Here is an 18895-nt window from a genome sequence, read left to right as displayed (position 1 = left end):
GATCTAGATAGATAGATAATACTTTATTCATCCCGTAGGGAAATTGATGTGTTACAGCAGTCCAGCCCAAGACAAGCAAAACAGACATCAGAATAGTTATAAAACAAAAGACAAACAAGATAAATAAAAATAAATACATAGGTGTGTGCAAAATGTGCTGATCATAGTCACTGTAAAAACAATAAAATATGTGCAAAATGTGCATAGGTTTATACAGACTGATTGTCCAAAAAGTACAATGGAGTAAACATGCTGTCCATAGAGGAGCAAATGAAAGGCTAACAGTCCTAGCCTAGGGCAGCGTTATACACCCTGACAGCTGCCGGGAGGAAAGACCTGCGGAAACCTTCCCTTGAACACCGTAGCTGGAGCAGTCTGTTGCTAAATTTGCTCCGCTGCCCCGTAACAGTCCCATGAAGCGGATGAGAGTTGTTGTTCATGATTGCTGTGAGCTTGGTCAGCATTCTCCTCTCAGCCACCACCTCCATGGGGTCAAGGCTCATCCCCAGCACAGTGCCAGCCATCTCGATGAGTTTATCTCACCCTTCCCTCTGCAGTGTGTAGCTATGTCATTGACCCAGGGCAGCACAGTGGTGCAGTGGTGAGCATTGCTGCCTTCTCGGTGCTGGGGTCTTGGGTTCAGTTCTGGACCTTGAGTGCTATCCGTGTGAAGTTTGTATGTTCTCCCCCTTTTCTTGTTGGGTTACCCTTGGTGCACTGGTTTACTCCCACAGTCCGAAGACATACTGGTAGGTTAAATGGCCCTGGAGTGAGCGTGTGCATGTGTGTGCCCGGTGAAGGACTGGCGTCCAGTCCGGGGTGTGACCCGCCCACTGCGTACCGGGAGAGGCTCATCCAGTGACCGTGAATTGGATTAAGCTGTTAGAAAATGGATCAATGTATGGGATTCTAACTGGACCCAGACTCGAACCTATGATGACAGAGCTCAACCTGCTTGTTTGAGTGACTCGCAAGGCCCGGTGTCTTTTTGACTGTATCCTTCAGTTGCATTACTGCTGCTTAGACACTAATTGTCAGGTCAAGGGCAACAGTGTTTATTCTAAAGTCTGGAGGTCAGCAAGGTCCAGTTCACACACATACCAGCCTTTTTTTTTGCTAAGTGCTGACTGATTGTGGGGATAGTAAAGAAAGTCAGTCGCTTGTTTCCTTTGTGTGCACCATTTTAGTGGTCTAGAAAATGTTTACAAACACTGAACCAACTCAGTTTGATAGAACCCTATAATTACTGCTGCTTTTGCCCAAACATTGTTCTACTGTTGAAGAAAAACAATGTGTTCTCAGTGTATTGCTTTTGGGCATAGTAAAATTGTCCCGACTGTGGTTTATGTCTTGGTGCCAGTACTAGCAAAGGTAAACTGATACAAACTTGCTGCTGTTTACAGTTTCTTCCCTGCAGGGTTTGAACATAATTCCTGACATGATTTAGTTTATTTTACCATCAGGGCTTTGAAACTTTTTAGTAGGTCAGGTGTAATTATAATGATGTATTTCTACAAAGTTTTTTATTCATATTCCTGAATTCCTCCATATACTATAAGAGTTTATAATGCTATTTGTTTTTCCCTCTTAGAACTATGTAACCACCTCTCTCATATTTCCCATATAGTAGTACAGACATCTGTTCAAAATCCCAAGGAAATACCTGAGGAGGGACATGTTCTCCTAAAACAAATGCCATCTCTTTCTCATGGCTGTATTGGCAAGAGCTTCTGGCCGAAATGAAAATAATGCATCTAGAAAAATCCGTGCACTTGCTCTTATGCTGAAGAAATACAAATACATTGTTGAGGATATTCACCTTTTTATGGGTCGTTAAAGTCTGCTGCACGGGCTCATTGGTGGGCCTGGAAAACAGAGGTTCCAGTTGCAGAGCCAGTAAAATGGAGAAATTGTGTTTGATGACCGTGGGAGTAGAAAGGGCGCTAGGGGGGAAAGGGAAGACAAGTGAAATGCAGTAATTGGTCGGGCTGTGGGGTTTTCCTGAGGACTGTTGTTGGCTTTGGCACTGCCCTGTCAATAATACAGCTTAGCCAGCAGCCATATCACCCTGTATCTCACAACTGGCAGCCCACTGAAGCTAAGCAGGTGTGAGCCTGGTCAGTACCTGGATGGGAGACCTCCTGGGAAAAACTAAGGTTGCTGCTGGAAGAGGTGTTAGTGGGGCCAGCAGGGGGCGCTCACCCTGTGGTCCATGTGGGTCCTAATGCCCCAGTATAGTGACGGGGACACTATACTGTAAACAGGCGGCGTCCTTCGGATGAGACGTAAAACCGAGGTCCTGACTCTCTGTGGTCATTAAAAATCCCAGGGCGTTTCTCGAGTAGGGGTGTAACCCCGGCGTCCTGGTCAAATCTCCCATTGGCCCTTACCAATCATGGCCTCCTAATAATCCCCCTCTATGAATTGGGTACATTACTCTGCTCTCCTCCCCACTAATAGCTGATGTGTGGTGAGCATTCTGGCGCACTATGGCTGCCGTCGCATCATCCATTGGTGGCGGTAGTGGGATTCCCCATTACCTGTAAAGCGCTTTGAGTGGAGTGTCCAGAAAAGGGCTATATAAGTGTGAGGAATTATTATTAAATTATTAATGTTTGAAGGGCTGTCTTCCGTTCCGTTATGCTTTGCAGGGACATAACACGTGTTGTCCCGCTTCTCCAGGGACATGAACATCACACACGTTCATGTCACTTCTGATCGTCGACTCTCGTGTGAGCATACCCACTGAGCCTCGAGCCTCCGGACTTGACGCGGGCCTCTCGGTCAAGTGGCGGTGCGCTCGGTTCTGAAGCCATTCTACGTCGCATTGCCTTTTTCCCCCTCCACAGCCTGCAGACCCGGGGTGCTGGTCCTGGAGGTGCTGACGGCGCAGGAGCAGTGTTCCGTGCAGGTTGCCCTCTGCCAGCCGTTGGAGCCGGCCGGCCCAGAGGGCGCGTCCTCGGCGCCTCCTCCCGCCGGCGGGGCCCCCCTGCGGGTCCTCTTCAGCCGGGACACGGCTGCACGGCTGGCGCCGAGCCCCGGAGACATCGTGCACGTGTCCCCCCCGTGGTGAGTGCAGCGCATCGCGTTGACCGCGCCGCGGCAGTCGCTGGGATAGAGATCAGATCCACGGGGGGGCTCCTTCGGGGACGGCGATTCCAAGCGCTTTTTGTACAGCGCTTGTTTGTTTCCAGTGGCTCCCCCTGTTGTTGCTGAACGTATAATATCCCTGTGTTTATGACAGGAGACTTCTTCTTGTGTCCCTTGTTGAACCAGCCTAGTACTCCGATGAGAGTGTTTGTCATTGTAAGCTATGGGCTATTGCCAAAAACGATAATTATTTTTAAAAAAAGCAGTGATCCCTTTTTTGGCAGTTGCATATATTTATAAAATGAAGTAAAGCCAATGTTGTCATCCTCATTTTTAACAGACTCAAGACGCGGCATGCTGTCTTTACTGTTTCCGCGGGGCTTAAGAAGGGGAACTGCAGTGCTATTCGTGTCGATTCCCCAGCAAAAAAAATTCTGTTTTATTTGGTTATGGGCAAAGGTTCAGTGGTTTATTAAGTCATAAAAATGTTTTATTAATTGCTTGTCATAAAAAGCCTGGTTTATAAGATGTTATTTGAATAATGAAAGTATACCAACATCCCTACATTTTAATTCTTCGTGGAAAAAAACTACTTTCACTAGAGCTCTGAATGGAGCATGACAGATTTGACACTCAACGGTGGAGAGCTGGCGTGACAAGATCAGACTTTTGTTTGTTTTTCTTCGCTGCCAAAAGCTGCTAGAAATTTTCTACTTTTGCTTTTTTTTATCCAAACACCATAAAAATCCAAGATGAACAAACTGTTTAAACAGATAAAAGTGATAACAAGGGCAAAACAGGTTTTTGGCACTTAATCTATGCAAGTTTAAAGTTGTCAGTCATTAAGTGTTTTGAGTATTAACTTTTTAATGCCCTTAACAGAAACCCAAGTACCTGACAAAGAAGTTTTTGAAGATCCTTTTTTTAAGTTTTAATATGCACTCTTCAAGTGCGTTTAAGAAGTAAAATCTTGCTTGTGGACTAAAATGGAGTAAAACCAGCATTACTTTATTTTAATAAAACGTTACACCTAGATTCACTTTAGTCCACTTTTATTTTGTTAATATCTAAGACACACCAATAATTTTCTTGTTGAAACACTGGGTTTGGCTGAATTAGTCCATATCCGGGCGTGGGGACAAGCCCCGCCGCCTCGCGAGTGGGAGAGCGAGGAGGAGCAGGCAGTCCTCTGTGGAGCCCGTGAATAGTGAAATATTCAAAAAGTCCATTAAAATCCATTATATACCCCCCCCCCGCCAAGTTCATGCAACCAAATGGGCTCATTCGGCCCAACGGCTTCCTCTCATTTGGTAACCATTCCTATCACAAATTGTGTTGTTGTTGTTAAATGAGCATCAAAATGTGTGGAAAGATATAACCAGTTAATTCGTGCCAGATGAATTCTTTGACTGTTAGGTGTGTCCCAGCTGTGTCCTGTCAGAAGGGCTTCATCATCTGTGGTGTTTCAGCATATGAGTAGTGTGCCAGTGGTGCTTCCCTAGCAATAGCAATGCTATCTACTGCGCTGGCCACCCAAAACTACAGTCCATAAGACTACTTGTTAGAAATTTCAGATTTTTTAAGGTATTTTTTAAGGTACACTGCAGTTGCCACATTCCATTCATTCCAGTGTTCCGATATATTACGTGTATGTATTAGTTGCTGTAGGTTGAATATACGAATTGCAGATATTAACTGCATGGTATGTTTATAAATTCACCTTACTTGTACATAATTTCTTGTTTGGGGCAATGGTCTGCATTGGTGCTTCTATACATTATGTTTATGTAGTGTGTTTCCACTATAAAGAAAATAAGGAATAACAGGTAACTGCATTATATTATATTGAGACTACAAATTTTATTTACTGTATTTCATTAGTTAGGACAGGTAAATATCAAATGTGTAATCTGAACTTTTTGTATAGAATTGCACATTCTGTAATGACTTCTTGAAACGTACAGATTTAAGGAGTCTGTAGGGTTTCTCTTGTAGTACTTGCTCGATTGTTTCTGTTAACGTAAAGGGAAATTCTTTTAAATCAATTTTAACCTTTGAGAGGTGAGCTATAGAACATGTAACCTTTCCCAGGGGAGTGTATGTTGCAGGGTGCTTTGCTCTTATGTTGACAGTGACACAACCAAGTAACGTGACACCAATGTGGGTTTGTTGTTAGGGCTCTGGTTCCCTGACCGCAGAGTTGTGGGTTCAGATTCTGGGTGGATCTCTTCTCTTGCTCCCTTGAGAAGGTACTTTGCTCAGTTTGTTCATGTAAATGTTTTGCATATAAATGGGTCCTCTTTAGGTTCATAGCTGTAAAAATAAGTTGTTGTTCCCAAATTCCTTATCTGGTTGAATAAGAGGATTAATAATACCCAGCAGAAAAAAAAGTCTGCACTCAGCATAAGTGTCACTGTCCTCTGTCACATTACTTACAGGTGTAAATTTGCATTGTAAATACTACGAGTGTTCCAGACGAAGCCCAGGAGGAATAAAAATATCTCATGGAAGTACAGAAGCTTATTTTAGATGATAATCGATGTAAATATAAATAGTGCATTGCAGGGTGCATCTTTCATGGGAGAAGGTGCTTTTTTCCTTTGCCCTTCAATTTGTAAAAAAGCCTCTGATTGGTAAAATTGTAAATTTGCGCTGTTGTTACACTTTATTTCGGACATAAAAAAATAAAGGTTTAATGTAATCGACAGTAAAGGTAATATAATACGGAAATGTTTTTAAGACAGATTAATAACAAGCTCAACAGGTGTCTGTAAATACCCAGTAGTTCAAAAATAGTTAGTATAACAAATGATACTTTTTACATGCAGTTGAAGTATATGCTGTTCATCGTGAAATGAAAAGGAAATTGTAAGCCATGGGCAAGTTGATCCCCCAGCTATTCATTTTGTTTCAAGATTTTCAATTTGGTTATATATTAATTTCATCTTTGAGTACCACGTTCCTGAACATCTTACCTTGCATGAGTCAGTTTTACTTTGTTTCTCGTGCTGCTTCATCATCTTAGTCTTATTTATAGAAGAATTGTGTCCCCACGCAAAAAGGAAGTTTGGCTTCTGCTCACCTGTAGTTGAACCGTGGCATGCAGAAATGACAAAAAGGAAGCTAATTGATCCTTCTAGCTTTCTGCTTGATTAAACATTTTCAACCTGCTTCTGCTCTCTGGATTTGGTTTCAGAAATACTCTTGGTATAGCTACAGTGAGGTGTCGCAGATAATTTCAGCACACAAAGCTCCGATGATTCACTTCATTCTCAGGTTCCGCACTGTGTGGTTTTGTTGTTTTTTTTTCCTCCATTCTGAACAGTTCTGACCAGCTGCCCGAGTCTGTAAAGGGAGTCCGTACACCATACATCAATGACATCGTGTTAATCGCCCCACCAAAGAAAGTTTAGTGACTTCCAATACACACCGGGATGAGGGTGCATGTGTTAACCCCAGAAATGGTTTCAGGTTTAATACCAATTTGTCACCCCATACAAATTATTTTCAGCTGGGAAGGGTCTTAATCAGCAATGGACCAATTAGCCCTGTTGGCTATAAACTGTAAGAACAGAAAGCACAGGGGTCACCCAGGATCAGGATCATTAGTAGAACTGAACCCAGCTGTGGGCAGAAAAGGATATTGGGTCAAATGGAGAGAGAGAAGGATACTGCAAGGAATACTGTGGAAGAACAAAAATAAAATAAATGAAAAGCATGTATTGTTCAGCGTGCCAAACTGAAATCGGGAATCCTGTATCAAACCTGTCTCAAAAAGGCTGTGTTTAAAATGAGAGTTTAAGTGCACAAAAGAAATTGCTGCTCTGAAATTGGTGTGGCCAGACTGAAAGGAAAAATCTGCACTGACAGGCAGAACGAACAACGTCTTTTGGGTCTCGAGCTGCACTAGTTTATTTAAAGGTTCACATTTGAAATGTGGGTAATCTTGCCAAGGCCGGTGGGACCTCACGGCCAGTATACTGTATGTAACAGGGCTCAGTGTGGCACTCTGCCGTGGAAAACCCAGTCTTTCATTGCGGTGGAGTTCCCAGCTGCCTTGGGACTGGGGCTGAGTAAACTCTGAGCCCGTGAGTAACTGCAGGAGCCAGGAGCAGAGCTGTGGTCGTTGCACATATCAGACCTGACAAGTGTAATCTACCCACACCACTAACCTCACAAAGGGAAGGATGTGTCGTTGTGCAGAATGAATTCCCTCTCCATGTTTGTTTTGTTTTCTGCCCTAGTCTGTTGCCCTGCGATGCCATTCCTGCCAGTCAGAAGCACCGTCACACCTGGGTTAACAGCACTGCTGCAGCTGTACTAAAACTAAATGTAACCATACAATTAATATTGTATTATCATAATTATTATAACATAAACTTGTGACCCATGTGACTTACTACTACTAGACTGTGAGGCTCTCCAGGACCTGGGTTGAGTTGCAGAACCCTGATTTAACATGCAAATTGAAAATACAACTCCATATTGTCTACAGCAGACAGAGGTTTTTCAAACAAAAACCTTCCCAAATTTCAAATGTGAACTTTAAAAAAAAAGTGTGTTATTACATCAGTGTATTATATTAATAATTTTATTAATTACATTAACATGCTGTGTATTTGGACTGCGTATATTGTTTTTTTAAATGAGTAAAGTACTGGAAGCTTTATTGGCACGTTCCTATTAAAATAATAATTTTAAGAAGCAAACAGTGTCCCAATTGAAATCACAGCCAATTGAAATAACCAGAGCTTTTTTTCAGAAAACTAAGATTTTTTGTAAAATAACTTATGTTGTAGACAATAATGGAGTTTTATTTTTCAATTTGTATCTCAAATCGGAGTTGTGCAACCTTGTTCCTGGAGACCCTCCTACTGTCATAAGTCTTATAGGTTAGTTCCCTCTAAGGATGGGCAACAGATATTAGCTGTTGATGTGTTCAATTGAGTGAACCCTGGTCCCTGTGGGCTGAAAAGTGTTGTTTTGGTCCCAAATGATCTCTCAATTGCTTCATGTAACAAATCACCTGTTTAAGTGGTTGTGGTGAAATCGTTTTAGATTTTTAGGATGTGGTGAATTAAAGGTCACTTACAAATCCTGATGGATTGGGGTGCCCCGGGACCCCCATCTTGCGTGATGTGTGGAAAAGTAAGCAAACCCCTGTATTCTGTGAATGTAACATGGCTAAACTTCAAATGTTAACTCATCCGTTTCATTTGTTTAAAACACACAATCAAAAAAACTAAAGTAGAAATGTTAACCATTTAAATGAATGTATAAATTTGTCTTCCGTTGTCTTGTGCAATTGTGATGTCTGGGCCTATGATATGATATACCTTTGTGTTACCCTACTTAGAATCAATAGCAAAAAACTTGATAGCTATAAGGTTCCTTATTGTAGGCGTGTAAATGTAAGTTAAAATCTTTCCCCTTTCCTGTTCTTTATTCTGGCATATTTTATGCTTCAAATGGAAATCCACTTTTTATTTTTTGGAGTGAGAGACAATAACACCAAACGTAATTAATATTGTGGTATCCGTAATAGTAGACAAGTCATGACAGGATGCTGTTTCCAGTACCCTTTACTATTTAATTTATTAGTTAATTTTTAATAGAATAGCTACTTTCCCCTTTCCTGTGTTTACTCTGCAGTCTGTAAACACATTTTGCCTGCCAATGACAGAAAGCTTTTTTATGAAGGGATGTCTTGTGTGGCCTGTTAGTTGCACTTATGCTTTGCAGGCTGGTTTCAGTACTGCTTCCTGTCAAGGTCCCCAAAGTAAAATGGATCATTCTGCTACAGTATCTTTAATATTTTTTAAATATCTGTGTACTGTCCCTTCATTCTCTTACAGAGCAATGTCATAAGGAGTGGCCATCTACATTATAAGGCAGGAGACATTTCGCACATTCTTATTGGCAGTATCTGCAACCCATGGAGTAGGTGGGAGAAACATAGAGACTGATCACCTCAGGACTTATTTGTCAGTAACCTGTGTCAGAAAGGTGGAGGGTAGCGGCTGCTCAAGATGAAAGACAGCGCCCCAAATGACTCTGCAAGAGTTCGGAAAGGCAGCGCACTCAACGTTCAAAATAAATCCTTCCAGCAAATAAATGCGTTGAGCCTCCACCATTAAATACTGAAATAGGGGAACAGGATGTTCCTGTTGTGTTCCTACAAGGGTGCGAAATATTGGACAGTCCAGTACCTTTGCCCTCTTGTGTCTGTGAAGGAACCTGTACTTCTGTGTGGGAACGAAACTGCTCCCGTTCTGGACTGGGAATGTTAACAGAGTCATGTGCTCCTCAAGTCAGTCACACCATGTCAGACAGTGATCCCCATTTGACAGGAGGATCCTAATATTTTGGCCAGCGAGTGCATAACTTGATATTATGACATAGCTCGGTATGGTTATGGAGGGGGGAGGATTTTTTCAAATGTACTTCTTTTCTAGTAGTTCAAATCTGAATATCAAATCTCTTTCGATGCCAGAAGTTCAGTTAAGCAAAGCTGTACTTTGTTAATATCAGGGATGGCAGACAGCCTACATTGGAAATAAGAGAAGTGGTGATATCAGACCAGTAGGTGGGGCTCTTCTCTCTGGGCTACACAGTCAAAAGCCAGTGCCTCGCAGCTGAAGTAGAAGAGGGCACAGTTCTTGTCAGAATTACTTTTGAGCCTGATTTGACACTGGATTCCTGTGTCATAATGTTCTTTCACGAAAAGGAACAAAAGAGGCTAACCCTGCCAGCACATCACTGTTTTCATCTTGCAGGGATTAAATTCGTCCACAGATTTCCCCTGCAGTGGCCGACTGCAATGAGTTTATTTTGTTAAAAACAAAAACTGTATGTTTCACCTTCAAATTTCTCCCCCCCTGAGTGTTATTTGCAGATCTAATTGATGAATTGAATCCTGAAACACCCATTACTTGTCAGGGGTCTAACAGTGTTGAACTCGGGCTAACACTGAGGGCTGTCATTTAGGCGCAGTCCGTACAGTATATGCAGAATGTTGAAAGACGGCATACGGTATGTGCATAGTCTCGTTGTGTTCTTAGGATAGTTTTCTTCTTGAGCTGCAAGACAGGATGGCAGGCGGCAGAGAATGCAAGGCCACGAGTGTTCCCCCATCCTGGAGCTCCCGACTTCAGGCGGCTGCAGGCTGACTGTGCTGGTTCGAACCAGTAACCTCCATGCTCACCCTACACTTGAATATCTCCGCTGAAGGCGTGACAGGACAGCCCATGGCGCTACCGATCAGGTTAACTCAGGTATATAGATGTATAGATAACCCATGAATCAGGTCATTTCACTTCCTTTTCCTTGTTCGCGCTCGGCCGCGTTGATCTAACAAGTTTAACCAGAGCGTTAAGGAGCAGAAACACACACTTGTCTGAGCTTGCAGACAGCCTCAAGATGCACAGCAACTGAATAAGGGTACAGTTATAAGAATGGGTCTATAGCATCCCACATAAATGGACGTTATTAATTAGGTGCAGAGTTTATGAAGGAAAATCCGCCTATGTCTGAGTGAAACACAAAGCATTTGCAATAAAAAAACATTTTTTGTTATTTGAAAATCAATTTTTGTTATGTTCTGCAATTTGTAATTACCAGTTAGCGAAAGTCTATCAGCTCACCTGTGTGATTTTTCTGAAAACACAGGAACGATGAGCATGAACGTATGTCTGTCTTCCCAAGTGTGCAATATAAAACAGATCACTGCTTCTCACATCGGTAGACGTGTGACCTGAAGGCGGACACCTGTGACTCTCTGTGACAGCCCTGTAAACTCATATGTGCCTTGCAAGCCGCAGGGCAAGCTGAAGATTTCCTGGCCTGCTCAAAACCACCTGCGGGTTTTCATTCCATCTCACCTTCATTAGAGAACTGAAAGCTTAATTGAGCCAAAAAGGGTTTTATTGTGTAACAGAGGGCTCAGCTGGAACAAAAAACAACAGGTGTGTGAGCCACCAGGACCATGACTGGAAACTACTGTCTTCGAGCCTGTACTGTATGAGCGCTATTTAAGATTAGAACATTTTACTGAATCCAAAGTTGTGGACTAAAAAAATGTGTGTATCATAATATCAAAGAGCAAAAACCACTGTGTTGGAGCCAAGCTGATACTGGTACCTGTTGCTTATTGACACAGAAAGTGACTTATATTTCTAATGTAAATGGAATCACCTCTCATTAAATGAAAACCTTTTCATTCCTATTGAATTCCTATGAATTCCTATTCATATTATGAATACACACAACTCTTATTGAATTTCTGAAATTCAAAAGAGTGTGAAGGTTCACACTCTTTTGAATTTCAGAAATTCAATAAGAGTTGTGTGTATTCATAATATGAATAGGAATTCATTTGTCACAAACATTAGAACCGAGAGATTAATGGTCTGGAGCTTGGTGGGTTCCTTGCTGTGTTGTCAGTGAGAGACATCCAACTCCTCTGGCTGGTGTGAACTCCTTCTCAGGCAAGCTCAGGCAGGTGGGCGTGTCAGGAGATCGTAGGTATTGTTCAGACTCCCTGTGATGGAGCACGGGTCATAGATGATCAAGGTGAAAAGATGAGAAATACGATTAATGAAAAACGCAAACGGTAGTTGTTGTTTGCAGGTTTTTCAAAAATGGATTCACATTCTTGAAACACATACAAGCTCTTTGGCATGAAAGATTAGTGACATCGTTTCATTTTGAATGCAGGGGAGTCATATTTCAGCTGACAAAGCGTTAAGAAGATGTTAAAAAAAACTTATCACTTACTGTACTGCTACAACAAATTCACAAAATTATGAAAAGGAAAAATATTTTGTGTGTGCGGTATAGTGTTATTTTATTGAACAAAAATGATGGGATTAATCAGCAGGACATGTTGGAGTCCACTTAATTTTCTTCAGACTTGACCTTTAAAGAGTTAAATCACCTGAGCACCTGTGCCCTATCAATGCTCTCACTAATGAGCTAATTGACTACTTCTGTAACATTCAAAGTCACTTGAGTGGATCGTGTTGAGTCATGAAAAAATTGCTGAATCAAAAGGACTCCAAAAACATTTAATCGAATTTCAGCACCTCTTTGTTTTTCTAAAAACACGCATCAATACTGAACGTTGAAATAAATTATTTTTTTAATTCTTTTGGAAATACTTTCAGGAACTTCCAATCAACATAAATCAGTCTTTGGAGAAAAAACAAGACTTCAAGGATGATAAATAACATTTATTTAAAAAACATTATTCATATGTACTATATACAGTGCCTATAGAAAGTCTACACCCCCCTTGGACTTTTTCACATTTTATTGTGTTACAGCATGGAATCATGATGTATTTAACTGAGAATGTTTGCCACTCATCAACACGAAGTACTCTATAATGTCAAAGTAAAATATAAATCCAGACATAAAAAATAAAAAACAGAAAAGGGGGGTGTAGACTTTCTATAGGCACTGTATTTACTCAGTCAGCTAGGTTTGCACCTTCATGTTTAAATGAAACGTTACCCCCATAACCCCTTAGTAAATGCTCAGATATAATTGATCCACTGTAAACACTGTAAGGAAAGGAAACACTTAAAAGATTATGACAGTGATATGTAAGTTTAATGGTAACAATTTGGTAATCTCTTCCTTTTGTTTTAAAGAATTGGAAAAAGATTATCTGGCTAACTTGTACATGCGAGTTATTATTTTTTTTACATGCCCAGACAAAATTTCCTCTATAATTTTCATGTCATGCTTTTTTTTTTTTCCTGTGAAGCGAGTAAACTAACAGAGCCTTAGGGGTTTTGTTTGTAGTGAGTGTTTACAGTGCGTGTGTCTCACATGAAGGCGGAAATACCAGTCACTCAGAATGACAGATTGTCCTGTAATAGGTACCTGCTGACGTCAGAACTGCAGAGCGGGGGTGAAGGTTTTCTTTGCAGCCTTTTATTGTATACAGTCAAAGATGTATTGCATATATTCACTGATAAACATCTCCTGCTTCATACAGCTATTTAAGGTGTGTTACGCTTGAAAAAAAATGATTTAATCAAGCTACTGGAAAAAAAAAAAACTAGCTTAGTACTTTGAAGTTCTTGGTGATTCCTTTTTGGAAGCAATTTGAGATAAAATGATAGGTGCAGTCTGCTTTAAACCAATGAAACCGCTCCTGACTAAATGGGTCTGACGTTTTCCTTAATGTTATCTGCTGGAAATGATTTTTGGAAAGAAATTATATTGAGGGTCAAAATTTGTAATATTGTGGTAAGAAATGAAAGATAAGGAAAGGCAACACCCATCTTAAATTCCCTGACTTCAGTGATAAAGTTACGTGTACTTATATGCTGTATTTTTTTTTCATTCAAAGTTCACTGTCTGTGAAACAGTTTTTCTGTGGATATCCTACTTTCTAAACCTGTGCTAAACTGAACATTTGTGGGATTTTCTTGGGGAAATGTGTGATATCTAGAGCTCAGAGACCAGTGAACAGGCACTTGTTTTTTCCAGGCTGTTTAAGGGGAATGGGACAGAATTTTTGTTAATTCTTGCAACTACATATCTCAGACAAATAGCTTGTCTTGCTTCTACCAGTTGCAATGTAAAAGCCAAAGAAAGGTTGTGATTAGGAGAGAGGCCATTTGGCCCATCCAGCTCATTGGTATTTGATCTGAGGATATCACCTAACCGTTTGCATTGACTTCAGCAATGTTGTTGTGCAACTTATCACCCTTTATATAAAGGACTTCTTCGCTTTCTTGACGAGAAAATGCAAGTCTTAAGATGTCTGGAGCCCAGCGGGCTGGTGATAGCTTGGCTATAGCTCGGGTTTGGCTCCATCCACTTGTTTGAATGGAAAAGCATCTGTGTGCTTGGATGGAGGACCAGTCTCTGCACCACCTGCCCCTCAGTCAGGTGCTCATACAAGAAATGGCCAAATGTACAGTATTTCACCAGGAAAACAGGAGGCGGGTCACCCACAAAAACTTTTGTTGCTGGTCGTGGTTTGATAAGTTCAATCGGCTCTTTAACCCTCTTGTCATCCCTGATACCTCAAGGCAGTCAGCAGTTACACTCCCTAGAAAGTTTTCAGAAGGAGCTTTCCTTGCTCTGGATCCCAAGTATCGCTGTTTTTGAATGAGGTCCCATGTAGCCTCTTCTTTTCAAGTTCAATTATTTTAGCAGTGTGGCCCAGAGTTTCTCAATCTTGGTCCTGGAGGAGCACCGTCTCCTCTATTTTCTGCTTCAGCAGTGTTCTTAGTCACAGGCTCATTGATTTCCGATTTCTCTTTGGAGTGTATCTGTGATTTGCAAGTAGAATTAACCCTGTACCAGTTTCTAAGTTTCATTCATGTATAGTATGTTCATGCCTGAAATGTAACAGTTGGACCTGTTGAGGAGAAGCTGTATAACATTCTGTCAGTTGAACCTGTTGGAAGTACTGTAGTAACCTTGAAGTGGGGTATTTCTGAGGCTTGGGACTCAGGATCCATTTACTCATCAATCACTGCTGGAGGTTTAGATCTCAGCTGGAATGAAAGTCGATAGATACAATGTTCCTCCAGGACCAGGGTTGAGAAGTATTAGCATAGGACATAACTTTGAATGCAACCAGGAATATATCTAGTTGCTCTTCTCTGAACTAATTTCAGAGGAACAATATATTTCTTGTATCTTCGAGTCCACAATTGTACATAAGATTCTAAGATCTTCATAGTGCATTGTAAAAATTTTAACATCACATCCCTTCATTCAAATTTAGAGCTTCTAACTGTATTTTGTTTGCCTACATTATTGTTTGGCCCTGAAGTTTACTGAGTGGCCAAGAACAAGTACAGCTTAGAGGGAACACAGGTCCTACCAGAGGTCCTGGTGATACTCTATGACTAACATCACTCCAATTTGAGCATTTACTGTTTATGTTGCCTTATGTTTCCTGTTGATTATACCTATTTATAATCAATGTACTGTATGTGAATTATCTTCAATGCATTCTGCCTGTAATTGTACAATTAATCTTTTATGAGGAACATTATCAAAAGCCTTTAAAAATTGCATATACTGTACTCTATCATTTGCTCTGTTTGTGTCCATTCCGCTGTTGTTTGTTCAAAGAAATGAACAAGTTAGTTAATCAAGACCTATGTAAATCTCTAAATCCAACTTGACTAAGCCTCAAAATATTACTGCAATAGTGCTGAGGGTCTCATTTAGTCCTAATTATTGTTTTGAAATCCTTGTATGTAATACCAGTAAGACATATTGGTCTGTAATCACTTGGTTTAGGTTTGTCACTATTTTCTTGGCTGGGCACTAAATGAGCAACTGTCCAGTTAGTGGGTATTTCTTCTGTCAGGAGGCATAGCTGGAAGAGTGTTGTTATAGGCCTATGCTATGAATAACAATTTCATGTTTCCTGAAGTACAGTTGGTAGAATACCTTTAGGAGTGATATACGCATAATACCATCTTATGTGCAAGTGGTACCTGTAACATTTCAGGTGCTGCTTTGCTAATAATATTAAATAAGCAACTTTCTTTCCTCAGGCTGAGACATATGGTGTTTATTCCTTCCCTGGTGCAAAACCTGATTGAGATGTTCATGTGATTCATCAGCCATTCCCTTCTCAACATCTGAAAGATTCTCATCTTTTAGCAACACATGGTGCACGTCTGTGACTTGTGCAGTAGACCCCTTGTTGATCTGCCTTGTTGATTATAAATGTTAGTCGGGATAATGAATTTACCTGTCATGTCTGTTCAATAAAATTCAAGGCTGCATAATTTCATTATCCTCATAATTATGGGAATTTATTACATTTGTAAGTGAAGTCCTTTTTTAATCCTGAGTGTATTTACAGTGCCTATAGAAAGTCTACAACACACCCTTACACACCTTATGCCTTGTTCCCCATTACTGAATATTTACTTTGAGATGCACTACCCAGCAGAGGAGAACTACAGGATCTGCTGATTGTATTCTGAAATCACCTTAATCACTACAATTCAACATGGGTGGAGGATAATTAGGAGGATTGTTGTGTGATTTGGAAGACAGACGGTGCAAATTTACAATTGCTTTTACTAAGGGGTGTGTTTACTTATCCAACCCATTTTTCTGCTTTTCCATTTATAATTACTTTTCAGACTGTTTGATCGCCTGAAAATAAAGGTGTAAATAAAGGTCAAATTAATTCTGATTTATCGTGTCTTCATTTTAGGGTGTTAGGCCACATAATGTGTTTATTTGGAAAGGGTGTATAGCCCTTCTGCAGGACTGCATGTATTATATAAGTGAAGTCAAACCGCCTCCTCTTGTTTTGTTACCTGCCCTACCTCGTCCCTCTCAGTTCTCACTTGTAACCCTTCGCAGTCACTACTGTGAATTAAGTAGCCTCTTGGGTAGATTCTGAGTGTAGTATTTTGTATACCTGGATTAAGTCTCCCCTCTGTCTCTTTTCTTGTGCTATAAACTGGATAGATGTATCTCCTTAAAAATGTATTTAAATTACAGTCTCCTTGGACCAAAAATCATTCTTTTTGCTCCCCTTTTACTTCTTGCTGAGGCTGTAATCTCATACAGTATAAGGCTGTAATGTTGAATATAATTTCTAAATGTCTTTAAAGGGTGTCTTTCTGTCTGTAAAAGGTGGTGAATGGTGTAGAATATTGTTTTGCATGTCATATGCAAGAACACAAACTATTTACATGCATTGTACTGTATATTTATAAATTAGATTATAAATTATGTGCCGAACATCTCTAGCATTTAAGCTTTGGGAAAATCTCGCTTTTCACTGTTTTACAGGATCACCTAAGGTCCTTATTTTGCTTTCTCAGAAGGGATGTCCTTTTTCGACTGAGCTTTCCCTGAAATCCCTATCTAGGTAAAAACAGGGAAGACAAATCTTCATACCTGTTATGGTGTAGCCAATGTCTGCGTTAGAGTCCGCTTTATGGTGTACACACTGTGTTTCATTAAGTGACGGGGAAGTTCCTGGAGTCCACAGTTTTGTGCGAGGTCAGATAAGTGCAGAAGTGCACCATTAGGGGATCATTCATGCAGCTGCATCTTGTACTGTTTTAAACATTTTGAGATAGAGTATTTCCAGCATACACAGGCAGAGGTTGTATGTTCTAATACAGCCAATTTCGTGGAAGAAACATCTTTGTGTTTTTAAAAGTTACAATGCTTTGCAACTGTTATCCTTTTCTTTTATTTTTGGGCTTTACTATTAAATGAATTTCTCAACATTTGACAATTAGGGCATGATGGAAATAGATTTTGAGTATGAGTTTTAAAGCAGTTGTTTTAATTACAGTAATGGATATGTTGTGCCTAGAAATGGTGATCTACATAATTAAACAGAACTGCATATGAGGACACTGGGATCACATTCGTGTACTGTTGGTTCAATGTGCAAAATGTAAGGTTTTATTTTAGCTTGTAGCGAATAATATATTCTACACCAGAGAGAATAGGAGCTAGATGAGTTCTGTGTTGATTTAACCCAGCCTTTTACTGGAGTGAAAGTACTGGAGTCTTAGTACACTTAATCAGGTGGTACAGACTTTTAGGTGAAGGAAACAAGAATCTGTCATGTTCCTTAGTATACTTTTGATAAGAAAATATTAAAAATGGATCCATACAGTGCATTTTGACCTATTTCCCACAGGTTCACTTTTAAAATTTGTCAGGAGAGGAATGATCATGCCTTTGCATGTTTAAATGGAAAAGCTCTGTTAAGGGAGATTTTTTTTTCTAGTTTTCTTTCACATTCTGTGTGTGTTACCAGGAAGGTCATGCCGGTATCGACCCCTTCCTTGTCGGTTGCCTGCAGCAAGTCTCAGAGGCCAGGTAACCAAGAGCCAAGTAAAACTGGCTATTGAGAAATTCTTATTGTCTTGAGTTTTACAGCCGGCTTCAAAATGGTTGTGTCTCTGCAAAAAAAAAAAAAGAGTTATTTTTATCTTAATGGTGAGCTCTCACATTTTCTGGCTTTTTCGAATGGCCCTGAAAGATGAGTGTCCTTGATAGCCTGGTCGCCCTGTAGAAGTAACACTCGTCACGTTTTCAGCAGGGAAGTGAAAGATGTGACTTCCTGTCCAGTTGGCTTTTTTGAAAGATGTATAAGACGTTTTTTTTTTTTCTCCCAGTTCAGTGTATTGTGTGTATTTTCTTGAAGGGGCCTCTGTTTTTTTTTGTCTCGAAAAATAAATATGTTAGCACTCAGGCATATCGGTTCATGTAGTAGCTGTGGTGGGGGGGGGGGTTGGGATGTGGGATGCGGGGGGTGGCAGGGAGGGGGCCCATAAGATCTGGAAAGTCTTAAAGCCCCTTTTTTTCCCCGTTTCCAGTAGTTGCCTGGAAGAGCTGCGGAGCTGATACAGTCAGAGCTGCGGCGGGCGAGCGCAGTGAGTGTGATGCAGTACAGACTCCAGCTGTTTTGACACTGAGCTTGTACTGCCGGACACTGGAATTTCCAGGCAGGCTTGACCACAGGGGGCTGGAATGCGTTGCCGACGTCAGCAGCTGCTCCTGGGAATGTTTCGCATTCCTCTTCCTGGCAGTGGTCAGGTGGCTTCCAGCAAGAAGAGGGAAAAAAAAACCGATTCGTTTCCAAAATGTTCGGGAACAGTTTATAATAGCTGTGGAGCGGAGGGGTTGGACTGAGGCAGACGCCAGCAGATAAATCGAAAACACATGCAGCTTAATATTTAATTGGCACGTTACTTGAGCAGAACTTTTTTTCACTGTTTTAGAATGTGGCGATAAGAGGGGAAGATTTAGAGCTGTTTGAAGATAATGTTTTTTT

The 18895-nt window shown here is 40.8% G+C and overlaps 1 protein-coding gene across 4 annotated transcripts in view; it reads left to right on the top strand.

The window, feature by feature from the left end:
* spidr (scaffold protein involved in DNA repair) overlaps positions 1-18895 on the top strand; it is a 119804-nt gene that overhangs the window by 38085 nt on the left and 62824 nt on the right. For all 4 annotated transcript variants that reach the window (XM_088642479.1, XM_088642478.1, XM_088642477.1 and 1 more), the window contains exon 8: positions 2850-3069. In XM_088642479.1, coding sequence (XP_088498605.1) covers positions 2850-3069 — 220 coding nt within the window. The remainder of the gene's footprint in view (positions 1-2849; positions 3070-18895) is intronic.

This window comes from Lepisosteus platostomus, chromosome 8, assembly GCF_059453375.1.
Source record: "Lepisosteus platostomus isolate fLepPlt1 chromosome 8, fLepPlt1.hap1, whole genome shotgun sequence".
NCBI lineage: Eukaryota > Metazoa > Chordata > Actinopteri > Semionotiformes > Lepisosteidae > Lepisosteus > Lepisosteus platostomus.
This window is presented reverse-complemented; position numbering and strand designations above follow the sequence as displayed.